The sequence below is a fragment of the Ursus maritimus genome, unplaced genomic scaffold (genome assembly GCF_017311325.1).
Source record: "Ursus maritimus isolate PB19 unplaced genomic scaffold, ASM1731132v1 scaffold_24, whole genome shotgun sequence".
Lineage (NCBI taxonomy): Eukaryota > Metazoa > Chordata > Mammalia > Carnivora > Ursidae > Ursus > Ursus maritimus.
Genome location: NW_024424897.1, coordinates 5,392,059 through 5,414,962, shown reverse-complemented (window position 1 = coordinate 5,414,962; position 22,904 = coordinate 5,392,059). Strand labels below are relative to the sequence as shown.

General features: G+C 57.3%; 2 protein-coding genes across 2 annotated transcripts in view; one reads left to right on the top strand and one right to left on the bottom strand.

Annotated features, from left to right (window-relative positions):
- The first annotated feature begins 9,134 nt into the window (after positions 1–9,134).
- UBALD2 (UBA like domain containing 2) lies at positions 9,135–14,662 on the top strand. The gene is made up of 3 exons (XM_040640186.1): positions 9,135–9,330; positions 9,712–9,771; positions 13,507–14,662. The coding sequence occupies exons 1-3, from the start codon at positions 9,211–9,213 to the stop codon at positions 13,822–13,824; spliced, it is 498 nt and encodes a 165-aa protein (XP_040496120.1). The 5' UTR covers positions 9,135–9,210; the 3' UTR covers positions 13,825–14,662.
- Positions 14,663–17,321: 2,659 nt separating this feature from the next.
- Positions 17,322–22,904, bottom strand: part of QRICH2 (glutamine rich 2) — a 35,353-nt gene continuing 29,770 nt past the window's right edge. Inside the window, 5 exon segments of the mRNA XM_040640185.1 lie at positions 17,322–17,521; positions 19,135–19,269; positions 19,994–20,087; positions 20,472–20,619; positions 20,916–21,119. Coding sequence (XP_040496119.1) covers positions 17,352–17,521; positions 19,135–19,269; positions 19,994–20,087; positions 20,472–20,619; positions 20,916–21,119 — 751 coding nt within the window. The 3' untranslated portion in view covers positions 17,322–17,351.

Sequence of the window (22,904 nt, the reverse complement as noted above, 5' to 3'; positions counted from 1 at the left end):
TCCTCTCTGGTCTTCCTGCTTCTTGGTCCTGCCTCTGAAAGAAGGGTGGGGGCTGTGGCTCCTTTGGCAAAGTGTCTGCCTTCAGTTCAGGTCACAGTCTCAGGGTGTTGGGATCGAGCCCTGCGTCAGGCTCCCTGCTCAGCGGGGAATCTGCTTCTCCCTCTCCCAATGTCCCAATCTAAAAAAAAAAAAAAATAAAAATCACTCTTGGGTTAACTTTCCTGGTATGCTGCTCCCTTGCCCATATACCTTCAGTGGCTCCCTATTACTTTACCCAAGACATGTGTTTTACCCTTGAGGTATTTCCTCCCTCTGCTTCTCATATAACCCACTTATACCCCCAATGCAGCTATCATTCCTGTTCACGTGTTTGCTCGTGGAAAACCTTTCTGCTGGTGCTGCTCCTGTGTGCTCAGCTGAACCCCTCAGCTGAAATCCCACCCTCTCCATGAAGCCGCGTCTGAGAACCCTGGCCCACCACTGACTCTTCTTTCTTAGAAGTTCTATGGCGTGAATAATTTTCTGTAGAACTCATTTGATACTTACATGTAGGACAAGGTTCAAAACCCAGCTCTTCTACTCTTGTCTGTGTGCCCTGCGAAAGTCCTTCGATCTCCCTGAGCCTGACTTTCCTCCTTTATAAATGACACGAGAATAGCAAAGCGGTGTTTGAACATTCAGTTAGACAAGGTATAGATACAGCGAGGAATACAGCAGGTGCTCAATAAATGTAAACTTTTTTTTAATCAGAAAAAAATTGGTGGTGGTTGTGAAGTGGTTGAATTTCCTCAGCTAATTGCTTGTTTATTTAAGTGATAACCACTTAGTTTTTTTTTATGTCAGAATTCCAGGATTTCAGGGCCAGGTTGTGCATTCGAGGCCCTGCAGATGGTGAAAGGGAGGTCGGTGCCCCACTGGCTGGAGGCAGAGCCCAGGGGTTGGATCCCCTGAGATATCATCTTTCCGTGCCCATTGGAACTCAAAATGCCAGGAACACATCTTACCCATCACACTTGGGGTAGCTGCTGGATGGCCAGAGAAGAAGCCAGGCTTCTTCCTCCCTCAAATGCAACAGCCTCAGTCCCTTCACTCAAAGGGACTGCCACCCCTAAATGGCCCCCTAGCTCCTAAGATCTGGATCAGCCCTCTGTGGGGCGTATCTGTGAGTCGTTATTGTTAACTCTGCACTTAGGTGTCCTTTGCTAACTAGAGAGAAACCTCATTGGGTTGGGGCCGGCTCTCTAGAGCTGTTCAGGAATTTTGCCAGCCATTTGTTATGTTGGTAGCTTGAAATTGGCCGTAATGAGACTATTTAAACCACAGAAATCATCAAATGCGGCCCATCAGGGCTTCACCCAGGCTCTGAGTGGGTTTACCTGCCACGCGTGATCTTAGGTTTCTTTGAATAAACCCCCAGTCCCCACCCAAAGACCTGGATACATTGTTTCCCATATGTAAGTGCACATGGCTAATTGAAATACATATGAAGCATAATCATTTTTTAAAGAATTTTTTTATTTTAAAGGAATCTCTACACCCAATGTGGGGCTCAAACTCACAACCCCAAGATCAAGAGTTGCATGCTCTACTGACTGAGCCAGCCAGGAGCCCCAAAGAATCATTTTTCTTTTTTTTTAAGATTTTTATTTATTTATTTGAGAAAAAGAGACCGTGAGAGACAGAATGTGTGTGCGTGGGAAAGGGGCGGAGGCAGGAGGGAGAGCGAGAGAGTTTCGAGCAGACTCCCCGCTGAGCACGGAGCCCAAGCGGGGCTCAAGATCCTGACCTGAACTGCAACCAAGACTTCCTCGCTCAACCGACGGAGCCCCCCAGGCGCCCCAAGAATAATCATTTTGAGCAACCACTCCATTCAAGAACTTTTGAATGGATTATCTCATTGAATCTTTATAACAGCCCTAAGAGATAAGCACTATTATTCTTCCCATTTCCTGGGCTGGGAAACCGAAGCTCCCTCAATGAGGCGTGGGGAGCAGGGGCTTGCCTGAGGTTCATCCGAGTCCAAAGCCCCTGGTCTTCCCCACAGCCTGCCTGTCCTACCAGCTCACATGGGAAACCTGTCCCAGCGCCAGGCCTGCTGGTCCCCGAGCGAGCAGCGTGGTTCTGTCTGCAGAGACACGGGTAATAAAGCGCAATGCATGGGGCCCTCCCTCCAGCCCCAGCCCTGCCTTGCCTCCCTGCATATTTAATCTGTCTTCCTTATCCTACCCACTTCCTTCTATGTCATCTCCTTATCTGAATTAGGACCTTTTTTTTTTTCTCCCTTGAGGACCATTTTTCAACAAGCTCTTTGACACTCCATGTCCTCTTGCCTCTAGAAATCATTTTTGGCCTTTAACATCTCTCCAAGAGCTCCGGCAGAGGTTCTCTGTGGACCCTGTGCTCCGTAACTGCCTTCGGACCCGGACAGACGCCCCGTCTCCTGGAGCAGTCCCTTCTGATGACTGGGCTCTGCACACAGTCTGGTCAGCGGGGCAGCTCTGATCTGGAGGCTCCCGAAGGGCAGGACCTGGGATTTTCTCTGACTGCTCTCAGGCCCCAGGGGCATGCTAGGCCCGGGGGGCCGCTGGTGATGAGGCACATCTGGTGGTTTCCCAATTCTGTTGTGTACAACCCAGTGCTCTCGTTCTCGGTAAATACTTCCTTCCTCCTTATGCAGACACTGCCATGTGTTCATTTACAGCACCCGTGCTTGGTCCAAAAAATGATCTGTGTGGCTTGGGCTTTTGGGGTCGGGAAATAGCACACGTCCAACCTCCCCCCCCCCAGGTGCCCTGTGTTCCTAGAGGAGAAGGGCACCTATCACTGCCAAACTTGCAAAAAATAAATAAATAAATAAGATCAGGGACTTTATTTTAACCAAACGTGTCTCTTCCAGGACTTGCCCTGACTTCCTGTGTTCCTGAAAATTCCTGAAACCTCAAGCAGCATCTCATCAGAAACTCCAGACCTCTTCAGCATTGCCCCTCTGCTCTGCGGAGTCCTAGGCCTTGTCAATTCCCTCTGCATCTCCGGGATTTAGAGATAAGCAGGGGAAAATAGGCTCATCCTCACTGCTCAGCAGCCTGGTGCCTGCGGAAGAGCCACGTGGCGGTGTTTAGAAGGTACTTATGCTCATCGATACCCCGGTCTGCTCTATTTCTTGCCTCCCCCTGGGTTAGGAGAGGCCATGTGATTCTTCTGGATAAGGAAGCGTGAACAGAGGTGTGTTACTTTTGGGTTAAAACACCTAATTGCCAAGCCTCGACTCTCCAGCACTCCCATTGCCTGCTGGAATGTTCCACGTAGGGCAAAGGACAGATAGGAAACCTTTTAGGCTCTGCGATGCATACCGCAACTACTCAGCTCTGCTGTCGTACAAAAGCAGTCATAGGTAATACGTAAACAAACAAGGGTAACTGAGTTCCAATAAAACTTTATTTATAAAAACAGGCAGCCACCCAAGGGCTCGAGTTCACCAACTGGGGCCTGCAAGATCGTGGACACTCCCACAGTCTGGGTCATCACGTCATTGCCCAGAGGGCAGTTCTTCCTGAGAGTCACCAACCGCAGCAAACTTTCTTTTCTTTTTTTTTTTTTTTTTAAAGGTTTTATTTATTTATTTGACAGAGAGAGACAGCCAGTGAGAGAGGGAACACAAGCAGGGGGAGTGGGAGATGAAGAAGAAGCAGGCTCCCAGCCTAGGAGCCTGACGTGGGGCTCGATCCCAGAACGCTGGGATCACCCCCTGAGCCGAAGGCAGACGCTTAACGACTGCGCCACCCAGGCGCCCCCGCAGCAAACTTTCTATCGGTGAGAAGTAAGACTTCAGGATTGTACTTCCCCGAACATAGCCTAGCCCGACCTGATGAATTTGAGGAGTCTCTGCACCACCTTGAGAAAGCCTGTGTCATTTTTCGGGAATAAAAGGAAGGATACTAACCACCCCCTCCCACCCCACTGCCCGGAGGAGGTCCACTCTAACCCTTGCCCACCCAAGCGTAGCGTCACCCCCACCCCACTGTCTCCCAACAGATGCCTTGAATACTCCTTGTTAGGAACTTGCTTTCAGAGTAACTCTGTGCCTTGGTTGGTACTGTTCCCTCTTCTGAAAATTCCTTTCATTCTCCTTTCTATCTACCTGAATCCTTCCCAGCTTCACTCCTTCCTCCCCCAAGGAGCCTTCCTATCTCCTTGCCACCTACGAGTTGCTGTCCGGGGTCATGGAAGAGAGAACAAGAGAGCCAGCCCTGTCTGCGAGAGACCCATGTTGGTAAGGCGGTGGCCCAGGGGGCTTACCCAGCAGAGTTAATGAAGAGCGGGCCGGAGGGCAGAAGGGGTGAGCCATGTACGCCAAGGAATCAGTCTGTCGCACCCACAGTGCACTGTTTAGAGAGACATACATACCGGAGTAAAGGACGAAGAGAAGCAAGGGAATGATTAATGCAAAGGATTATGTGTCTGGGGAAGAAAGGAAGGTATGCTTTTGGGGAGGCTCATGTGAGTTTTCAAAGGCGCTGGCCTTGGACATCTTAGGGTCTGTGTCGGGTACGTGCGTGATTGGTCATTATTCCTCAAACCGCGCATAGGTTGTACACAACTCTTGGTGTGATATATTTCACACACACACACACACACACACACACACACAAAGGGGTGGGTCAGGTAGGAAAGCTGCTTCAAAACTTGACGTCAGCAGCTCCCACAGCAACGGACCTCGCATGTCTTGAATGCAAGGGTGAGGCTCCAGAGGCCCAGCTCCAGGCCAGTCAACTCCTAGACCATCGAGAGAAAGTGGCGGAGCCTGAGTCCAAGCGGACGACTGAAGGCCCCAGAGCAGGAGAACCTTCCTTAGAAAGTTGTCTCTCTACCCGGCCTTTCTCTCCCCATTGGCAAAGACCCAGCCTCTGGTGTCCCTTTGAAAGGTTGCCAGAGACTCGTCCACCATGAGACACACCTGGCGACGGGAGGCGGGGCCACCTTATCACCGGGCTGGCGCAGGACAGAGCGTGCAGACCACTAGTGCAGCTTTTAGGAAATGCCAGTAACCGTGTTGGGAGTGGTATGGCCTTTGTCCCCTGGGAGACGTGTGACATTTGGTGAAAATGTAATCTGGTGTAAACCAGCATGAACTCATCACTGGTGGAATGGCTTTGACCTTCCTGCTACTTCCAACAACCCAGACACGCTTTTCTATCTTTCTAATAACACTGAGGGAGAAGATAAGGTGAATGCCAGGGGGCAGACGGGGATAGAAAGTAGATTATGATATTTAAGTGCACCAGCTTTTGGGGCAAACACACGTAGCTGAGTTCACAGCTCAGTTCCACCCCGAGCTGAGTGACCTTGAGTAAGTCACTTAACCTCTCTAACCCCGCTTTTCTCACTTGCTAATTGGGGCTAGGCACAGTCCCCACTTCCCTGGGTTGTGAAATAAGGTAATTACCTTATGAAATAAGGTAATTCAAACAAAGGATTTAGCGCAGAGCTGGGTTCATAGTACATCCTCACTGGCCATAAATCTCAATTATCACAGAGGTGAGCTGGGATTTGCCTGGAGTAGAGAGAGCGTTTCTGCACGAGCACCCATCCTCTTCAAGGAGAAGGACTAGAAAAAAAAAAATTAATGCTTCGAAGTGGCAAGGTCTACCCAGCCCACTATACATAGTAGAAATAGCATCAGTTTTCACGGAGAAGTCCTAGCACAACACAGGTTGCGGCAAGCGAGCGAAAGCCAGCAGTAGCAATGCAAGTCCAAGACCCGGAAAGGGAGCCATCCCATCCGTCAGCACCTGAGCCCCCCTTCCTGGGCCGGACCTCCCAGCCTCAGCCAGCTGCCTGCCCGGTGGGCCTTGGTGCTGCTGGCCTTCCTGCTGCCTTCTCATCCTGGCACGGGCATCCTTCCCATCTTCCCTTGCCTTCTCCCAACTTCTTTCTGCTTCTCCTGGCCACCTCCCTGTCCCTCTGTCCTGGCAACTTGAAGCAGCTGTAGAGAAACAAGAAATACGAAGGTACCAAGTCAGCTGGTGCCCCCTTTTCCCCATCGGGGACTCACTCATGTTCAAGTCCCCCCAGCGGAAATCCCAGTGCCCTGACAGCCCTTGTGTGCAAAAGGCAATTACTCCAGCACGAAGGAAGGCGGCGCGCCCCAAGGGATAACCACGAGCGGGGTTCTGGAACCAGACCCGAGCCCATGCCTCACTCCACTACTTACTACTCTCACCTTGGGGAGGCTCCTCCCCTCCTGTGTGCCTTACCTGCCTGGCGTGTGATTGTTGGGAAGATCGAAATGAGTTAACTGACATTTAACTCTTAGAAAGTTGCGTGGCTCACAGGAAGTGCTTGGCAGGCGTTGGCGGTTTGTTGTGGTCCCGCGTTGTTGGCTGTCTCAGCACCCACTCCCCGACGTACATTCACAACATTCTCGGGGGCCCGGAGGAAATACGGGCTGAGACCGCCTCTCTTCCCGGTCTCGGCTCGCTCTGTAGCTCAGACCATTGATGGAACGAAGATTCTCTTCCTTCTGAGGCTACTGCTGTTTGACTTGTTATTAATGGGCATGTTTTTATTGCTCTCTTTTACCTGCCGCACATTGTCCTCTCAGATTAAAATAATGATACCTTCGGTTAATAATAGCTCGCACTTGGAGAGCTGCTTTCATCCCAGCAGCTCAAAGCCCTCTACAAACATGACTCATTCATTCTCCCTGCGCTCCCAGGCCAGAGACACTCCTGTGTTAACCCGCCTGGGAAGAGGAAGCCCTACCCCCATTCATCTCCAAGCAGATTCTCAGAAGCCGAAGTATTGACCGAACATTTCCACCTCTCACCGCCACAGATCTGAGACAGAGCTCTGTTGCTCTCCCTCTCTGCCCAGAGTCACCTTATGCCCACAGAGCCGGAGTCCTTCTGGCTTGGGGGCCTGGTCCTCTATGCCTTGCCCAGGTGCCCACAGCTGTGATCATGGTAAACCTGCAAATGGTAAACATTAAAGAAACCTTCAGAATAAACTGCCTTGATAGCCAGCAGGGCGGGGGAGGAGGGTTTGGCAATTGTGGTGTTTTCAGGACGCTGGTCTTCCTGGAGAACTTCTTAATTAAGACCCAAGGGCTCCTGCAGGCTGAAATGCCTCTGCTCAGGTCTACTCATGGCCGTGGCATGCTTGACACCTGTATGTACTTGTGAAAACTGGAGCCCCACAATGACAGTACTTCCTTGTTCTGGGGCTGCTTGTGGCCAGAGCTCCCCAGCAGTACAAGCTGCTGTCTGCTCACTTTTGTTTTCACCTTGCAGTTACTGGAAGGGAAGGGCTGCAAGCTGTGCTTGACTCTCCAGCCACACTCAGGCTCAGCCCATGTGCACTTCATTAGGGCAAAAGAAGCAGTCAAAACGCTGACTCCTTCCCCTTCAAAATAAACAAACTAACAAGCAAGCAAACAAACAAAAAGACTAACTAAATGGGACAAGCTCCTTATAATGCCCGAGGCTGTTTTTCATCAGTACATAAACATCGGGTGTAATTTTTTCCTTATTTACATTTTATTTTTTATATGGTCAAGTCTTCTTAGAGACATTCACTTTAGGCAAAGTCAAAATAGAACCGTGGCTTGTTTTCTTCTAGCCTCCTATTCTGCAGACCCTTGACTAATTTCAATACACTGTGTGATTGGTATTTCAGATCCAACACTTACTAAGTTTTTCAGAAACAGAAATTCTAACAGTGAATCCCTAGCAATATTTGCCTTCGTAACCTCTCTGCCCCTTCCTCAGTCCGCTTAAACTCCTAGTTCTTTCCCCACCCCTACAATTCCCAGACACAGCCCTGTAGGTAAAATCCTCATTTTTTTTTTTTTTTTAGATTTTAGTTTTAAGTAATCTCTACACCCAAGGTGGGGCTCGAACTCACAACCCCAATATCAAGAGTCACATGCTCTTCCTACTGAGCTGGACAGGCGCCCCTGAAGGTCACATCCTTACCCAGAAGATGGAAGCTGAGCACACATAAACAAATCTTGTTTTTAAATGGCTAGGGTTGAGAGCCAATGCTGGTACAGAAACACTATTTTTTTTAAAGAGTTTATTTATTTGGGGGGGGGGGCAGAGGGAGAAGCTGACTCCCCACTGAGCAGGACCCCGGGATCACCGGGATCACCGAACTGAAGGCAGATGCTTAACCAAATGACCTACCCAGGAGCCCCAAGAAACACTATTTTTAAAAAGATGGTAGAAATTAAAACTTCAGCTAGGTCAAGCGATTTAAGAAAAAGAGAAGTTCCCAGCTTGGGATAGTAATGACTGAGAAAGTCACCAATCTTTCCCCCTTGCAACTACACTTAGTGGATGTTAACATTGGTTTATATCTTCGAAGAGAAAAGTTTTTGGTCTAAAAACTAGGAAGAGACTGTTCGGCTTTGCGGGGGGTGGTGACTGAAAGGAAGCCGAAAGCGGGTACCTTATATTTCAATAAAAGCCTTAAAAAAAAGTGGAGCTGCTTGAAAGTTTAAAAAAAATAAACAATCTTGAGACTTGAGCAGCTGCAAAGCCTCTGTTTTCTATTTCGATCATTCTGTTTCTCGAGATGACCACATCTTTCAGAGGAAATGAGTCAAAGCCACTCTGTCTTGCTTTTCCAGCTGAGCATGTTGGGTTTCAATGAAGTAATGAATGAACTTGGCCGCACCACCCCCAAGCCTACAACAGCAAACACAGGGCCCTCGGCCAATCAGCAGACACTCAAGGTTTTCAAGTTGAGTTCAAACGGGCCCACGGGAGGCCAATCAGCGCGCGCGGCTCCGCCCCAAACTCCCGGCCGTGGCCAACCAGGAGCCCGGACGAGCCAAAACACAGCGGCCGACCAATGCCGAGCAGCCCCACGGCGCCGACCTCCGCCAATGGGCGCGGCCGGGCGAAAAGAGAAACAGTGCGGGCCGCAGGCCGCAGGATTCGAATCGAACGTCCGCACCGGAGCCGGGCGCAGGCCGACCGGCGCGGGCCAATCAGCGGCGGCGGCTCGCGGCCCCCGAACGTTGGACACCGGCCCCGCCCCGCGCCGTTGTTTGTGGTGTCGGTGGCCGCGGGAGCCGAACCGGGACACTCGCCGGGCGGGCGGCGGGCGGCGAGGGTCCGGAGGCCGCGGGCGGGCGGCGGCGAGCGCGAGCCGAGGGCGGCCGGCCTCCCGCGGCCGCCGAGCCGGGATCGCGCGGCGGCCGGAGCCATGTCGGTGAACATGGACGAGCTGCGGCACCAGGTCATGATCAACCAGTTCGTGCTGGCCGCGGGCTGCGCGGCCGACCAGGCGAAACAGCTGCTGCAGGCGGCCCACTGGCAGTTCGAGGTGCGCGCGGGCCGGGGCGCGGGGGGCCCTGGGGGCCCGGGAGGCGCGGAGGCGGGGGCGGCCGGCCGCGCGCCGCCGGGGACCGGGAGCTCTATTTCTGTCACCCGGCCAGGCGATCGGCGGCCGCGCGGTCTCGCGTGGGGCGCGGGCCCGGGGGCGGCGCGGAGGGCCCTGCCGGCGGCACCCCCCACCCCCCACCGGCGCACGGCCCGGGGTCGCCCCCTGGCGCGCCGCGGGCCGGGCCGGAATGGGCCGGCCGAGGGGACACCGCGGAGGAGCCCTGCTCGCGGGGCCGGGCCGGCCGGGAGGTGGTGGGATGAGGGGGGGGGCTTCCCGCCCCAGCCCCGTTAACCGTTGCCCTGCCGCTGTGTTTGTCCGCAGACCGCCTTGAGCACGTTTTTCCAAGAAACCAACATTCCCAACAGCCACCACCACCAGATGGTAAGTGGGTGCGGGCGCCGGCGGGCGGGCGGGCAGCGGGGGCGTCCTCCCCGGCCCGCAGCCCACGGGGGGCCGAGGGCGCCGGCCGGGGGCCGCTGTCAGCCGCCGGCGGTGACAGCCATGTTGCCGGGGAGCGCCGCGCCGCGATGTAAACAAAGAGCCAAAATGTCTTCCAGGAAAGAGCGGCTCCCGGGGCCGGCTGGCTCGGCCAACTTCGTGGCCCGGCCTCCGGGGCTGCCGTATCCTCGACCTCAGGCCGGTGCCGGGCGCGCTCCCCGGGGCAAGCGGGCGCGAGGGCGGGGTGGCCGGGAGTGGGGAGGGGGCTCGGATGGTAACTACTCGTCTGGGGGACCTGGGAGCCCGAGTGAAGGGCCCTGAGGGCGCTGGGAGCTGGGGCGTCTGGGTTTACCGGGGGCCCCCTCCTGCTGTTGGAGTGGTAGCCCCCCGTCCAAACCACCCAGCTCTGCAGGGAACAGGAAAGGGATAAATCCACCCTGCCTCAGGGAGCCAGGCTCTACCGAGAGGGGTATGTTCGCTCTTTCCTGTTGTTGGAAAAGGGACGTGCCCTCAGTGTGGAGGACGGCCGGATTTTGACAAGATAAGGACAAGAATTTGCATTTAATCTCAGTATGTAAAGATACAGAAAGTACAGGAAACAGAGCAGTTCAGGTCTGAATTTGCTTTCTTCTTTTTTCCAAGCTGGCCCCCTGGGCCTGAGCCTTTGCCCTCCTGGCCAGTGGGGTGTCCTGCTTTCCAGGGGCACAGAACATCACTTTCACTTTAGAGGCTTGAACGCCTTCCCCTCCCTACCCCACACCCCCCTAGTTACCTATTAGCTCTGCTGGGGGAGTCGGGGCTGGGCTCCACCATAGGGACTGTAAAACATTATTCCCCAGGAGATCTGTTGTGGCTTTCTGAGTGCATTTTTGGCATTTTTAACACTTGGTGTCCTTGCCCATGGCTCCCTTCTCAGAGCTGCTGCCTTTCCTGGGGGAGCTGCAAATGGTTCCTCGGCTGTGTCTTGTCCTTGGTGCCCTGTTTTCATCTAGTTGCAAAAGACAAGTAGACATTTTAACCAGCATTTAGCTTGGAATGGCTCATGCTGTATATAAATCAGAAGAGAAAAACGTTTTGGAATACGGTGGGAGAATTGGGGGAGCTGCAGGGCTGTGGCGGCTAAGGCCAGGTTCCTTGTAAACCTCGAGGGGTCATCGCTAGGAGACCCTTCCCTGCACTTGACCATGGGAAAGCTCTGGCTCCCACCTTGCGGTGGAGCTGGGAGCACCCTGCCTCCTATCTCTCAAAAGAGCCTTGAGGTTTGCTCCACCAACTTGTGGCCATTCTCAAAAGCCCAGGGGCTTCCAGCACAGCCATTCTGTGATGCTGTGAACTTGGACTAGTGGTCCCTTTAGACCTTGTTGTTCCTTCTCTGCAAATCCCAAGGGGTTATAATCTTTCTTTTTTTTTTTTACTTTTAAAAAAATTTATTTAATCTCTGTACCCCACATGGGGCTGGAACTCAGGGCCCCGAGATCCAGAGTTGCATGCTCTTCCAATGAGCTAGCCAGGTGCCCAGGGATTATAATCTCCTAAAGCTTCCCTCAAGGCAGGTTTTGTAACAGACATCATAATCGGCGTATCCATCAGTACACCCTGTATTGAGTTTTTCAGCACAGTGGAGAATGCTATTCCTGCCTTCAAGGAGTCTGTAATTTTTTGAGAGAGAATAAATCAAAGGAAAAAGTTAAATAAAAACGAGATAACAGTAATGGCATAATAGCAATACCAGAAGTGACCCCAGGGCACGAGTAACTGATAAATGATTGTCCGGTAAATTACTGTACATTCACACAGCTGGGGGGGCGGGTTGAATTGGGGGGCGCTGAGAAATGAGGCACTGGATTGGAAGCAGGGTGCAGTGGGCGGGCACTGGGTGTGCTTCAAGGCAGGCAAGCTCTATCCATAGCTGTTAGAAGCCAGGAGCTGGAGGGTCTTTGCAAGCATCTGGTCCAAACCCCTGCTTTTTATCAAAGTAGAGCGAACCTCGGAGAGGTTAAGGAACTTGCCCGAGCTCACACAGCCTGGTGGGCACGGGACGCTCCCGGTCCCGGCGAGCCGGGCCATTCTCTGCAGCAGGGTGGGTGTTGAGACAGGCTTCGCTGGCTTGGTCAACTGGGGAAGTCACGATGCTATGATGCAATTGGCCTCTCCCCCCAGCCCCCATTCATTGTTTCCTGCTGCCGAGAAGTCAGCCCTGGGGTGGGGGGCGGGGAAGAGTGGAGGGAGGAGGGAAGTGCTCTGGGTGGGGCCAGGCCTGCTGGGACTCCTGTGGCCACCCCTGAGGAAGACAATGGTTGGAGCTCCCTAGTTGCCGATGGGGTGCTGGCCCAGTTAACCGGACACATTCGCCTCCCTCCCCGTTTCTGGCTGGGATTTAACTGCAGAGCTGTGAAAAGCTCCCTCTGCGAGGTGAAGAGCCCTAGAACCTTGCTCCCCCAGCCCCGTGCTTGGGGGAGGGGCTGATGTTGCTAAAATTAGGAGAAATTCAAAGAAGGACTCCCGTGGCTTCCTGGGAAAGGGAGAAGCCGCTGTGAGGTCAGAACAGGCTTTGTGTAGGCCTTGCTCTCTGCTGCCTCTTCCCCATGGTCCTGTGAGACTTCTGGGTGCACCCCCTGGCCCCGCCATGCTGCTGGGGGGGGGGTGGCGCTGTGTACATGGGGAGCACCAGTCCCAGTACAGCACCCTACCCCAGCCCTTGCCCTTCCCGGCTGGGGTCCCTGATCAGAGCGGGTGGGGGATACTGGAGAGCTTGGGGAGTTTCCCTCCCAGGGTAGTGGCAGAAAACAGCAGATGGTGGGGTGTCTGTAAGTACCCCCGGGAGGAGGGCCAAGGGGACGGAACAGGCCGAGACTGTGCCAGCATCCTGCCAACACATGGGGGAGATGCTGGGGACACAGAAAACCCAAATCCCTGGTTTTTGTCCTCGGGGAGCCCAGGCGTGAAGCGCAGACGAGTCCGAGGTGGCTGGAGATTGCAGGGCTGGGGCAATCTCCGCCCTGGGAATCCAAGCCCAGGCATCCCGTCTTCGCAGCCTGTAGTCCGCAGCGGGTGTATTTCAGTCTGTTGACTTGAGCCGCGGGCCTCAGTTTCTTCCTCTGTGCCCGGGCGTTGGGACAAGTGAGCTCAGGAAGACAGGGGCTCTGCCGGCCGGGCCGAGTATGGGTTGGGCCCAGACGCTGGAAAGGCGCAGCTCCTCCTCCGTCGGCAGAGGAGGGAGACCCCGGGCCTGGCTGCCTTCCTCTGACCAACCAGCTCGGAACATCTGAGGGCGGATTATTGAGGGAGCCAGCTGGTTCCTGACCCAGGCCGAGGTGCTAAGCGCTGGTGTCCTGGGCTGCTCTCCTGTCCTTGCTTGAATCTGACACCCCTGGCTTCTGGTTGGAATTAACCCTTTGCTGCGGACACTCCCCTGGGCATCCCTGCCTGGCATTCAGGAAACACACTTTGGTTTTGATAAAAATTGCCAGGGTTTGTCCTTATTTTTTGTTGGTATTGGCTCAGGGTGAGAAGGGTGCTTCTGTCCTGTTGAAGCTGCCCCTGGACTGGAAAATGGCAATGGAGGAGGGGCCGGCCTGGGTGAGCCCCACCGGAGGCTCTGTGGGCCCAGCGGGCATGGCTCAAAGTTGGGGGGCGTGTGCCCGTAACCTTCCCAACACCTGTGTTCTCTCCCCGCAGATGTGCACCCCCAGCAACACACCTGCCACGCCGCCCAACTTCCCTGACGCACTGGCCATGTTCTCCAAGCTTCGTGCCTCCGAGGGCTTGCAGAGCAGCAACAGCCCCATGACGGCCGTGGCCTGCTCCCCCCCTGCAAACTTCAGCCCCTTCTGGGCCTCGTCCCCACCCAGCCACCAGGCCGCCTGGATCCCACCCTCCTCCCCCACGGCCCACAGCTTCCACCACCTCCACCACCCGCAGCCCACGTGGCCCCCCGGAGCACAGCAAGGGGGCTCCCAGCAGAAAGCCATGGCTGCCATGGATGGCCAGAGATGAGACTGGATGCCACCAGGCGCTGGGCTGGAGCTGGGGGGGCAGTCCAGGCTCATGGGGACACAGGAGGGCCGGGGTGGGGGGAGCCGGGGCGGGTGGGGGTTTCCTGAAGATCGCACTGGAAGATTTTATAAAAGAATTTTTGTGGGTGGGGGGAGATAGTAAACTTCCTGAGCCACTTGGGTCCTTCAGGAGTTTCTCTTCAGACAAGTTTTTTTCTCTTTTTAATATATAACTATAATATATATGAATATATAAATATAACTAATGTTATGTGAGAATGGGGCTGCGCTGTTGGGGTCAGCAGGGAAGGGCCAGAGCGTCCCCTTGGGCCAGCACCCCTTCCTCTACCCCTCGTCCCAGGGCAGGTGCATGGAAGCCTGGTGGGGTGATCCTGCAGTCACGAGGGGTCTGCTAGCTGCCCCTCAGAGGTCACGCCTTCTGGAATCGAGAGGACCACCGAGGATCCACTCCAAGGAGTTCACAGCGCGGGCTCCCAGAAGCGCCAGGTGCCCAAAGGTGTGGAAGCCCCTTGCCATCACAAGCTCTCCCCACCTGGACTTGGTGGCTGGCTCCTCAGTGGCCCTGCGGCTCTGTGTCACTCCTGGTGTCACCCGTCGCCAGCCGGATGTGCAGAACTAAAGAGCCTGCTTGGGTCAGAGGCTCAGGCTCTGCCTGGCAGGGCTCCTGATTCTCCACGGCCACCCTGCCTCTCCCACTGCGTGTCCCGCCTGAGTGGATGACAGAGTGGAGAGCTTGCCTTTGGATTTAGTTCCCAAATCAGTCATCTCACCAGGGTGAAATTTTAATTTAAAAACGTAAAAGAGACTTTTCTAACTTCCCTAGTTTGCGGTGCCTTTATTTGTCTTGGTAGGAAACGCGTGCTCCTTGGGGGACGGTGGGGCTTCATGGCCATGGGGCTGGGCTGGGTGTTCTGACGGGGGGTGTCTAGACCAGGGGGTTGGTAGGACTGGCTGGGTCCAGTTGAGTATGGGAGGGAGAGGGGGGCCTGGGCCTGACTGATTTCTGTGACCCTCTCCCCTCCTTGGCCATCGCAGTGTGGCCTGTCACAGGCTGGAGCTTAGCCCTGGAGCCTTTGTCTTGTCTGCAGCGGGGGGGAGCTAGGCCTCTACTTGGCAGCCCATGGCAGCCCCCTCCCCCGTGCCCAGGCCCCCCAGGCATCTCCCCACTGCGTCCATCCCTTCTGTTCCTATCCTCAGCCTTCTGGGGTAGCCTGGCCTTGAATGCGTGTTGAGCGGCCATCCCCCAGAAGTCAACCAAGGCTGTCCAGAATCCAGAGAGACAGGGTGGGTCCCCAAAGGGACTGGGTTCCTTTCCCTTCCCACCTTCCCCACAGCCTCCAGCCATTAGAACGGAGGCAGTGTTGGCGATTCTTGGCCCAATGGGGTCTTTCTCAAATGATCTGCAGTGCGGGTGGGGAGGTGGGGCTGGGGGGGGGTGGCTGGCCCCAGGGTTGGGATTCCTCCAGCCTCATGCTGGAGGGATGCTACCCTGCACCCCCTGCCCCCCAAGACCCCTTCAAACGGCGGGGGGGGGGCTTGTTTTCTCCCTCCTCAGCAGTCAGAGCCCTGTATATGGACCCCGCTGTATATCGGAGCTGGAGGGGCTGGAGGTTCATGCCCAAAGTGGGAGTGACACCTGAGAAGGGCCCTGTGTAGTAAGCCCGGCCACCTCCTCCAGCTTGCCCGCCCGGCGGTCCCTGCAGAGCCAAGCAGAACGGGCCCCAGCTGCCCTCAGCCTCTCCACAAGGGATGGTTTACTTTAAGGCTGGGTTAGTCCTTTCAGTTTTGTTTCCTGGTTGGAAACCCCTGGGCCTCCTCCCGTCCTCACCCCTTAGCCAGCCCACCTGCACTTTCCGGGGCTGCAAGGGGAAGTCCCTGGAGGGCACGTGGGCGGCCACGCTGGGACCACAGCTTGGGGACGGTGGGTGGCATGGCCCAGGTGCCAGGATGGGGGTTAGCCTGTGCTGCCTGGGGAATGTCCTCCACTCCCTGTCCTTTCCTGGGCGCGGGGGAGGCCTGGGTGTGGAGGGCTGGGCTGTCCTGCTTCCCCTCCCTGCCAAGCTGGTGAGTTCGGATTCTGGGCCAGGGACAGTGAGCCAGCAACCTTCTGACATTTCTCAGGCAGCGTGAGAAACTGAAGCCCGAGCAGGAGCAGAGGGGCTGGAGCTGGCTCTGCCTCCTGCCCCGGGAGAAAAGGGCGCCCGGTGAGAGGCCTGCCTATTGGCCCCCAGGTTCAAGCTACTCCCCTTCTTGTCTAGCCAGAGCATTAGATCACTGTATGAAGATGGATGGGATCTGAGCCCATGGGGAAAGTAGGGGGGAAGCCCCCCCCCCCTGTAGGGAGCACCTGCCCTACCCCATGACACCCCAGCCAACCCCACCCTCCTTTGCCCACACGGGACTGGGGAGAAACCCTTTGCTGGGCAGTTTCCTGCCACACTTTCCTTTCGTGTGTGATTTGTCACCCCATCCCCTCACACCTTAAAGCAGGCCTCTTGCGTGAGACATCCCTTTCCCATGTTGGGGTGATGAGGACTGGGGGTGGGGGCCCCCCATGAGAACAGACCTGAAGACAGAAAAGCTGCTTCTGTGACTTCAGAGGCCTCAGGGGGAGGGCAGTTTTCCCTTGTCCCTAGGGCTCTAGTGGGGCATGAGGGCTCACCCCATACAGTTGCTCTACCGACTGAGCTCAGCCCCCGCCCTCGCTCCTCTGTCCCCTCAAACCCGCCAAGACCTTTAGCACAAAGGACTCAGGACAGCAGTGAGCCCTCTTGTCTGTTTGGGGCTAGTGGAGCCGAGCCGGCTGGGGCAGAACAAAGGCGAGGCCTCCAGGCCCCTGGGCAAATGGCAGTTACCTGGCTAACTCTCTCCCGACACACTTCTGCTCTTTCTGGGGAGGGGGGAGGGGAGCAGGGAACCGGCCCAGGCCAGGCAGACCCTCTTTGCCTGCTCAAGGGTAAAGTGCAGAGGACAGCAAACAGAAACCTTCCCAGGTGGCGGTGGGCCCTGCTCCCCCCGGACGTCGTGCCAAGAGCCTGGCGCTGCCCGAGCCGGTGGCAGAACTGTGGGGAGCTGCTGCCCTCACCTCTGCTTCACGCACAGCTGATGCACGGACGCCACGAACCCCAACCTCTCCAGAACACCCCAGGCCACCCTCCCCAGACAGCACCCTTGGGGTCCCACTGAGGTCAGGAGAGAGCCGGCAGGGGTGAGAGCAGGTCCTACCCCCGCCCGCCAGCGCCCAGATCTGGGGTCCGGCCTCTGCTGCTTCTCCGGAAGCCCCAGCACCCTTGGAGGGTAGCTTCGCCTGCTTGGGAGGGTGGGGGTCGAGGTCTCGTTCTCAGCCTACAAGTCCGACCTGTTCTCCAACTGCAGGCCGGTCACCTGGACCTGGGCTGGCGGTGTGGGCCCTCAGGGGCCCCCCCCTTCCACTCCACCTTCCCGAGCCAGGACCACAGAAGCCTCGCTGCCCCAAGCTTCTTCCTAAACGTTTATTAATAACGTTGCTCACTGAGCAGTGGTGGACCGGGGGCCCCGGGTGGGCTCCTCGAGCCCCTCCCCGGGGGGCACGTCCATATGTATCTCCATCTCGCTGGGGCTGGGCGGGTGGGCCGCGTTGGGCTGCGCAAGGTGCCCCTCGGAGGACATGGGTCTGTCTTTCCGCGGACGAGGAGGAGCTGTGAGACATGGGGGGCTGAGGTGGCTCTGTCCCTCCTCTTGCACCCACGGCAGCCCGCCAGGCCTTCCCCAGCCTGCCCGAAGTGCAGGCAGAGCGGGGGGCAGAATGCTGGAGAGGGGGTCCGCAGGGCTGTGGTGGGCAGTGCGAGCCCGCGCAGGCGCTCCTGAGCAGAGCTCCTTGTTAATCTTTGGGAGTTAAAAATGATCAAGCCCTCGGTCGGTGGCTAAGAGCCTGCCTCTTAAGTAATGCGTCCTCTAGTAATGCAGGGGCTACTGAGGCACTGTACACACCAACAGGTGCAGGAATTGTTCCTAAGCCTGCCCTCTCTCCCTCTCCTGCTCCCCTAACATTTTAGGCGCCCTTGGAGTAGACACAGTGCCAGGGAGGAGGAAGCCGAGTGCCCCAAGAGCGCAGTCACAGCCCCGCACTCTGTCCACCACGGAATCGGCTGTCCCAGCCCGCTACCTGTTGTGAGGAGCATACCTTCCGGAGGCAGACAACTTAGGTCTGAATTCCACTCCTGCTGCTTCCTAGCTGTGTGACCTTGGGCAAGTATCTTAACCTCTCTGTGCCTCAGTTTTCCCAGCCATAAGTGAGGCTCACAGTGGTCCCTACCTCTTAATGTTGGTGTGTGGATTAGTTCATGCATGTAAAGCCCCTCACAGTGCCTGGCTGGTGAGAACCCACAGTAAAGGCGAGGTGTCAGGACCAGTGCTATCACTTCTGTTTCTGCTTCCTCTGGGCACTCACCGCGCGCTGTCACTGGAATGGGTGGTAAAGGGCATCTGGGGCTGGGCCTTTAACTGGGGTGGGGAAAGCGGGGGGCGGCCCTTGAACCTCCTGCAGGCATCTGCAAAGTGCCGTGTGGACGTAACTTTTTATAGGCAGGAGGTCAGCCCCTTTCGTTAGATCCCCTTTCGTGGGGGCCCCGACTCAGGCGGCACCAATCTAGCAGCCCTTCATGGGCAGCTGAGGAAACACATCTGGAGAAGAGGGGAGACTTGCTCAGAGTCACTTGCTCAGAAGGGGATCTGGCCTCGTGGCTCCAGGCCAGTGTCGCTCTCCGGCCCCCACATATGGCTGGACCCTGGGGGACAATTAGCCTCCAGACTTTCAGGCAGGATTTAGCCCCTCAGGGGAGAACAGGGACTGGAGGGACCATCTAGGCCTGGGCGTGAGGAGAAGCTCCTCTGCAGACAAGGTCGGACTGAGGGGTTCTCGGGGGGCCGTGTTGCGGCCCTGTGCCCACCAGCTGCCGCACAGAGCTGAGCACAAGCCCCAGGACAGGGAGCACCTGCGAGCTGGGGGAGGACTCAGGCCTGGAGCCAGAGCCTTGGGCTGCAACCCTGCCCCTATTCCCCCTTCTGGGAGGTGGGGACAGTAACGGCACCTACCCCCCAGCACTGGCACATAACAAGAACTCAGGAAAGATGGATTTTTCTCTCTTCTCCCTCCCATCCCATCTCTCGGCTCCCAGGCGCTTCCTCTCTCCAGGGAAATAAGGGCAGAGACCAGCCATGGGCAGGAAAGGGGGCTGGCGGGGCAAGCAGGAGAGGCCCGGGGGCAGTGGGGAGACCACCTGGAAGCCTGCTCCAGCCAAAGGGAAGCTACCTGGACTGTTGCGAGCCAGCATCTGAGCACTCTGAGGCCGCGAGGGCAGCTGGCCGTTGTCGCTGAGGGACTGCTGCCTGTGCACGTGGGGCCGGGACTGCTTGGCCTTGTGCTTGGTCATCCCGGAGACGGAGGCTGGTGGGGGACAGTGAAGGGGAGGGTCAGTTCTGAGAGGCCGAGTGAGAGCTCTGTGGGGGCTCATGGGGATGGGGAGAGGGCTGCAGGGCCGCTGGTCACAGCCAGCCTCCGCTGAGGTCCTTCCCGGTCTGAACAAATGGATATGCCCCTTCTAAGCACTCCATTCATTCCCATGTCGGTCCGTCCACCACCCGCTCAGATACGCTCTGAGGACCTAAGCCCATGAGCCCTGGGCCTGGTGCTGGGTGAGTTCCGACCCGGGCTCACAGTTCAGGTGGCTGGACAGGTGCACAGAGGACTCGAAGAGCAGGTGGGGACTGATAAACGATGCAGTCTGGCTCACTGGAGGTGGGCATCAGGGGTGGGAAATTCACCAAGTGGTGGGGGGCTCAGGAGGAACATTTTGAGTTTCGAAAGAGGGGTGGGACTCGGCCCCGGTGGTGCTGGGAGCAGAGGCTGAGGCAGGCAAGCCAATGACGCAGCACGAGGAGGAAGACTGACAAGAAAGATGTGGCCATGAAGTGCTGGCTCATTGGCTGAGACCGGGTGGCTGTTCCCGAACTGCAAACACCCAGCTGGGACTTTCAGAATGTTTGGAATCAGGGAGGTAGCAGAGGAAGAAGGCATCCAGGGTCCAGGGGCCCCATGGCCTTCCAGGAACTGGACAGACCCCCGGGGACTCTTGAGCAAGGAGCCTGAGGAGTCTCTGGGCCCCCAGGACACTCACTGTCTTTGGTCAGGATGCCCGGCAGCCTTGTATCCATCCGTCCCTTGTAAATATGTCCATCCAGGCCCAAAATATCCACCTCATCATGCTGTGGGAGTGGGGGACACCCATTAGCATGCGCCACCGAGAGCGTGCCCTCCGGTCCTTCCTCCACGAGGGCCGGGGGCACCGAGTGACGTCCTCTCCTGACTCCCAGAACCCAACGGTGCTCAGAACCCTCCCGGGGCTCTGGCGGTGCCAGGGTGAAGGGAGGGCCCGCGGTGGGGGTGGCGGTGCTGGATGGGCAGGTGGCCAGGATGGCATTCTTCCCAACAAAGCCTAAGAACCAGAGGCTTTAACTGCGACAGAAACAGCCTCCAGGCAGAGGGCTGGTCATCCGCCCTTCTGGCGACTTATGTGGTATTTCCAGAATGACCTGAGAATGTGGGGTCCTGTCAGGGCCCTCTCTTTACTCCCAGGCAGCACCCCCAACCTTCATGGCGATCTGGACCTCCTCGGTGGGGTACAGGCCCTGGGACAGGTGCTGCAAACGGCTGCGGCGGTAGGGGTAGGTGAGTGTATGGCTGCCCCCACAGCGCCGGGGCCCGCTCGAGGACGTGTAGTCGGCCGTCTCCGGCACCCTGCGATGAAGACGGCAGAGTCACTGGGAGCCGGCATCACCTGGGACCCACTACGGCGGGGGCCAGCCAGCCAGAGATGGGATGGCTGTGTCGGGGGTCTCCGGGAGCCAGGGCAGGAGCAAGGGAATGGGTGAGCAGAGCAACCACACCGCTGGGCCGTCCTGAAGACCCCTGATACACAACCCCGCCTGCCTCCCTCTTTGGCAGGGCTTTCCCCAGCACGGGATGAGACATTCACGGGGCTGTGGCTGGGCAGAAGCTGAGCCCCGTGGCCAGGGGCCCAGTCTGTGTCCGACCGTTTGTAGCAGGGGAAGCTCAGGCACTGTGCCTGCAGCAGCTCCCGGATCATCTGGCTGCTGGCCTTGATCGAGCCTCCGAAGTGGATCTGCACCTTCTCAATGTCCATCAGCATCTTGGAGTGCATGGTGCGCAGACGCCCCACGCTCCGCTCCACGTGTGCCAAGTCGCTCCGAGGGAAGGCAGTACCGCCCAGCTTGAGGCTGTGGGGCGCAGGCAGACGGAGGGGTAAGGTGGCCCCACCAGCTTGAGCCCACGCTCAGACCCTGGCCCACTCCACCCCTTTATCTGCACCTTTTTAAGCAGGACCCTGTGCGGGCAGGAGCCCTTCCCATAGCGCCCCGGGGGACCACAGATGGGGCAGGGCAGAAGCTGAAATGGGGAGAGGAAGCCCTGCACGCTTAGCCTTGCCCACCTGGAACCCCGAGGGCTCCAACCGGCAGTTTGAAACCGTCCTTACTGCCGAACCCCATCCTTGGGAGATGGAAATGCAGCGGGGAGGAGGGCAGGAGTCCGAGGGAGTGTGCAACATGTCCCCACCTTCTCCCCCCACATTCACTGAGCCCACCCTCTGGCTGGGTGATGTTGGACCCCTCCGTTCCCCCCATGCTGGGGCTGCTGACACAGAAGCATCCGGGGGTGTGAGGAGGTAAAGAGGAGCTCCCCCAGCCAGCCAGCACCCTCGGCAATGTCCCCCACCGAGTGACTGGGTCCCCCAACGGGGACTCAAAGGCAGACGGTTACTAACTAGGTCTCCACTCTTCCTCTTCCTCGGAAGAACTGGGGAGCTAGCCCAGAAATCACTCCGTGCCCCCTACTGTCCAGCCAGGAGGAGGAACCCCCCCCCACTTGTCCTCCAGCCTCTGCCCATCTCCCCTGTGAGGCCCTGCCTGGGAGCCCGCTGCCCCGTACTTGCGGCTCTGCTGCCGGACCTGCTCCAGCTCAAAGACAGTGTAGGGGCGGACGGAACGGTGCCCAGGCAGGGCTGGGCCCACAGGAGTCACAGGGATAAACCTGGGCAGGGACAGAGAGAGGAGGAGGGTTGGAGAGTGAGAAATCCCATTTTCAAATCCAGGACCCCACAGTCTACGTGCCTGAGGAGCCTTGCTGTCCAGGGTGTGGGGAGGCGAGGACGGAGGGCTCGCAAGCAGTCAGGCACACAGGGATGGACCCCGGGGAGAGGAGACGAGGAAGGACAAAAGTTGAGGCAGGGAGGGAATACAGCCCTGCTGTGCCCGCCCTCATGATGGCCACCAGCCGGGGTTGGCCAGGTGTGAACTCACTGTCCAGTCACAGTTGTCTCCAAGGGACGGTCACAAGAGAGGCAGTGGAAATGTGCCAAGAGCTGCCTGTGAGGAGTGGGATACACGCAGAGGGTGAGTGCACTGCCCCGAGGGTCGGGAATGGGAGAGAGGGCGAACACAGAAGGCCTTGGCCCCTCTGCCCGCCAGGCGGCTTTGAGGCGCCCATCCAGCACCACCTGTCCTAACCCAAAGCCAGCGGGGGTTTCAAAGGGCCGCTGACGGATGCCCTGTGTAAACCTCGGGGGCCCTCTGGCGGCCAATAATGGAAACCCTGGGATTCAAGCCGGCCATGGACTAGCCCCCTAGGAGCAGACTCCGCACTGGACACTGTGGGCGCATCCCCGTCACGGTGGTCCCCCTCCCCACCCTTTCTCCGCCATAGGAGCAACCGGCCTAAGCTGGAAGGGCTTTTCAAGCTCTCAGATTCTGTCACTGCAACTGCGGGATGGTCCGGTGGGATCAGCCATTCCCCCAGAGCACACGACCTGCTGGTGGGAGCTGACCCAACAGGCCCCCCCACACCCCCGCTGTTGTCCGTGCCCCACCTCCGCATGGCCGCTGCCTCGTCTGCCTGGTAGAGTGGAGAGCGCTCTTTGAGCTGCTGCCGCAAGGATTTCCAGCGATCTTCCAGCAACTGCTTCACGGGGTCCAGCTCCAGGCGGTCCAGCTGTTGGGGGGGGGGGG

Bases quoted from the DNA above. Each gene is read 5' to 3' on its own strand.
- UBALD2 (XM_040640186.1), top strand. From the start codon at position 9,211: ATGTCGGTGAACATGGACGAGCTGCGGCACCAGGTCATGATCAACCAG. The intron at 9,331-9,711 runs GTGCGCGCGGGC...GTTTGTCCGCAG, and splicing joins CGGCCCACTGGCAGTTCGAG to ACCGCCTTGAGCACGTTTTT. The intron at 9,772-13,506 runs GTAAGTGGGTGC...CTCTCCCCGCAG, and splicing joins ACAGCCACCACCACCAGATG to ATGTGCACCCCCAGCAACAC.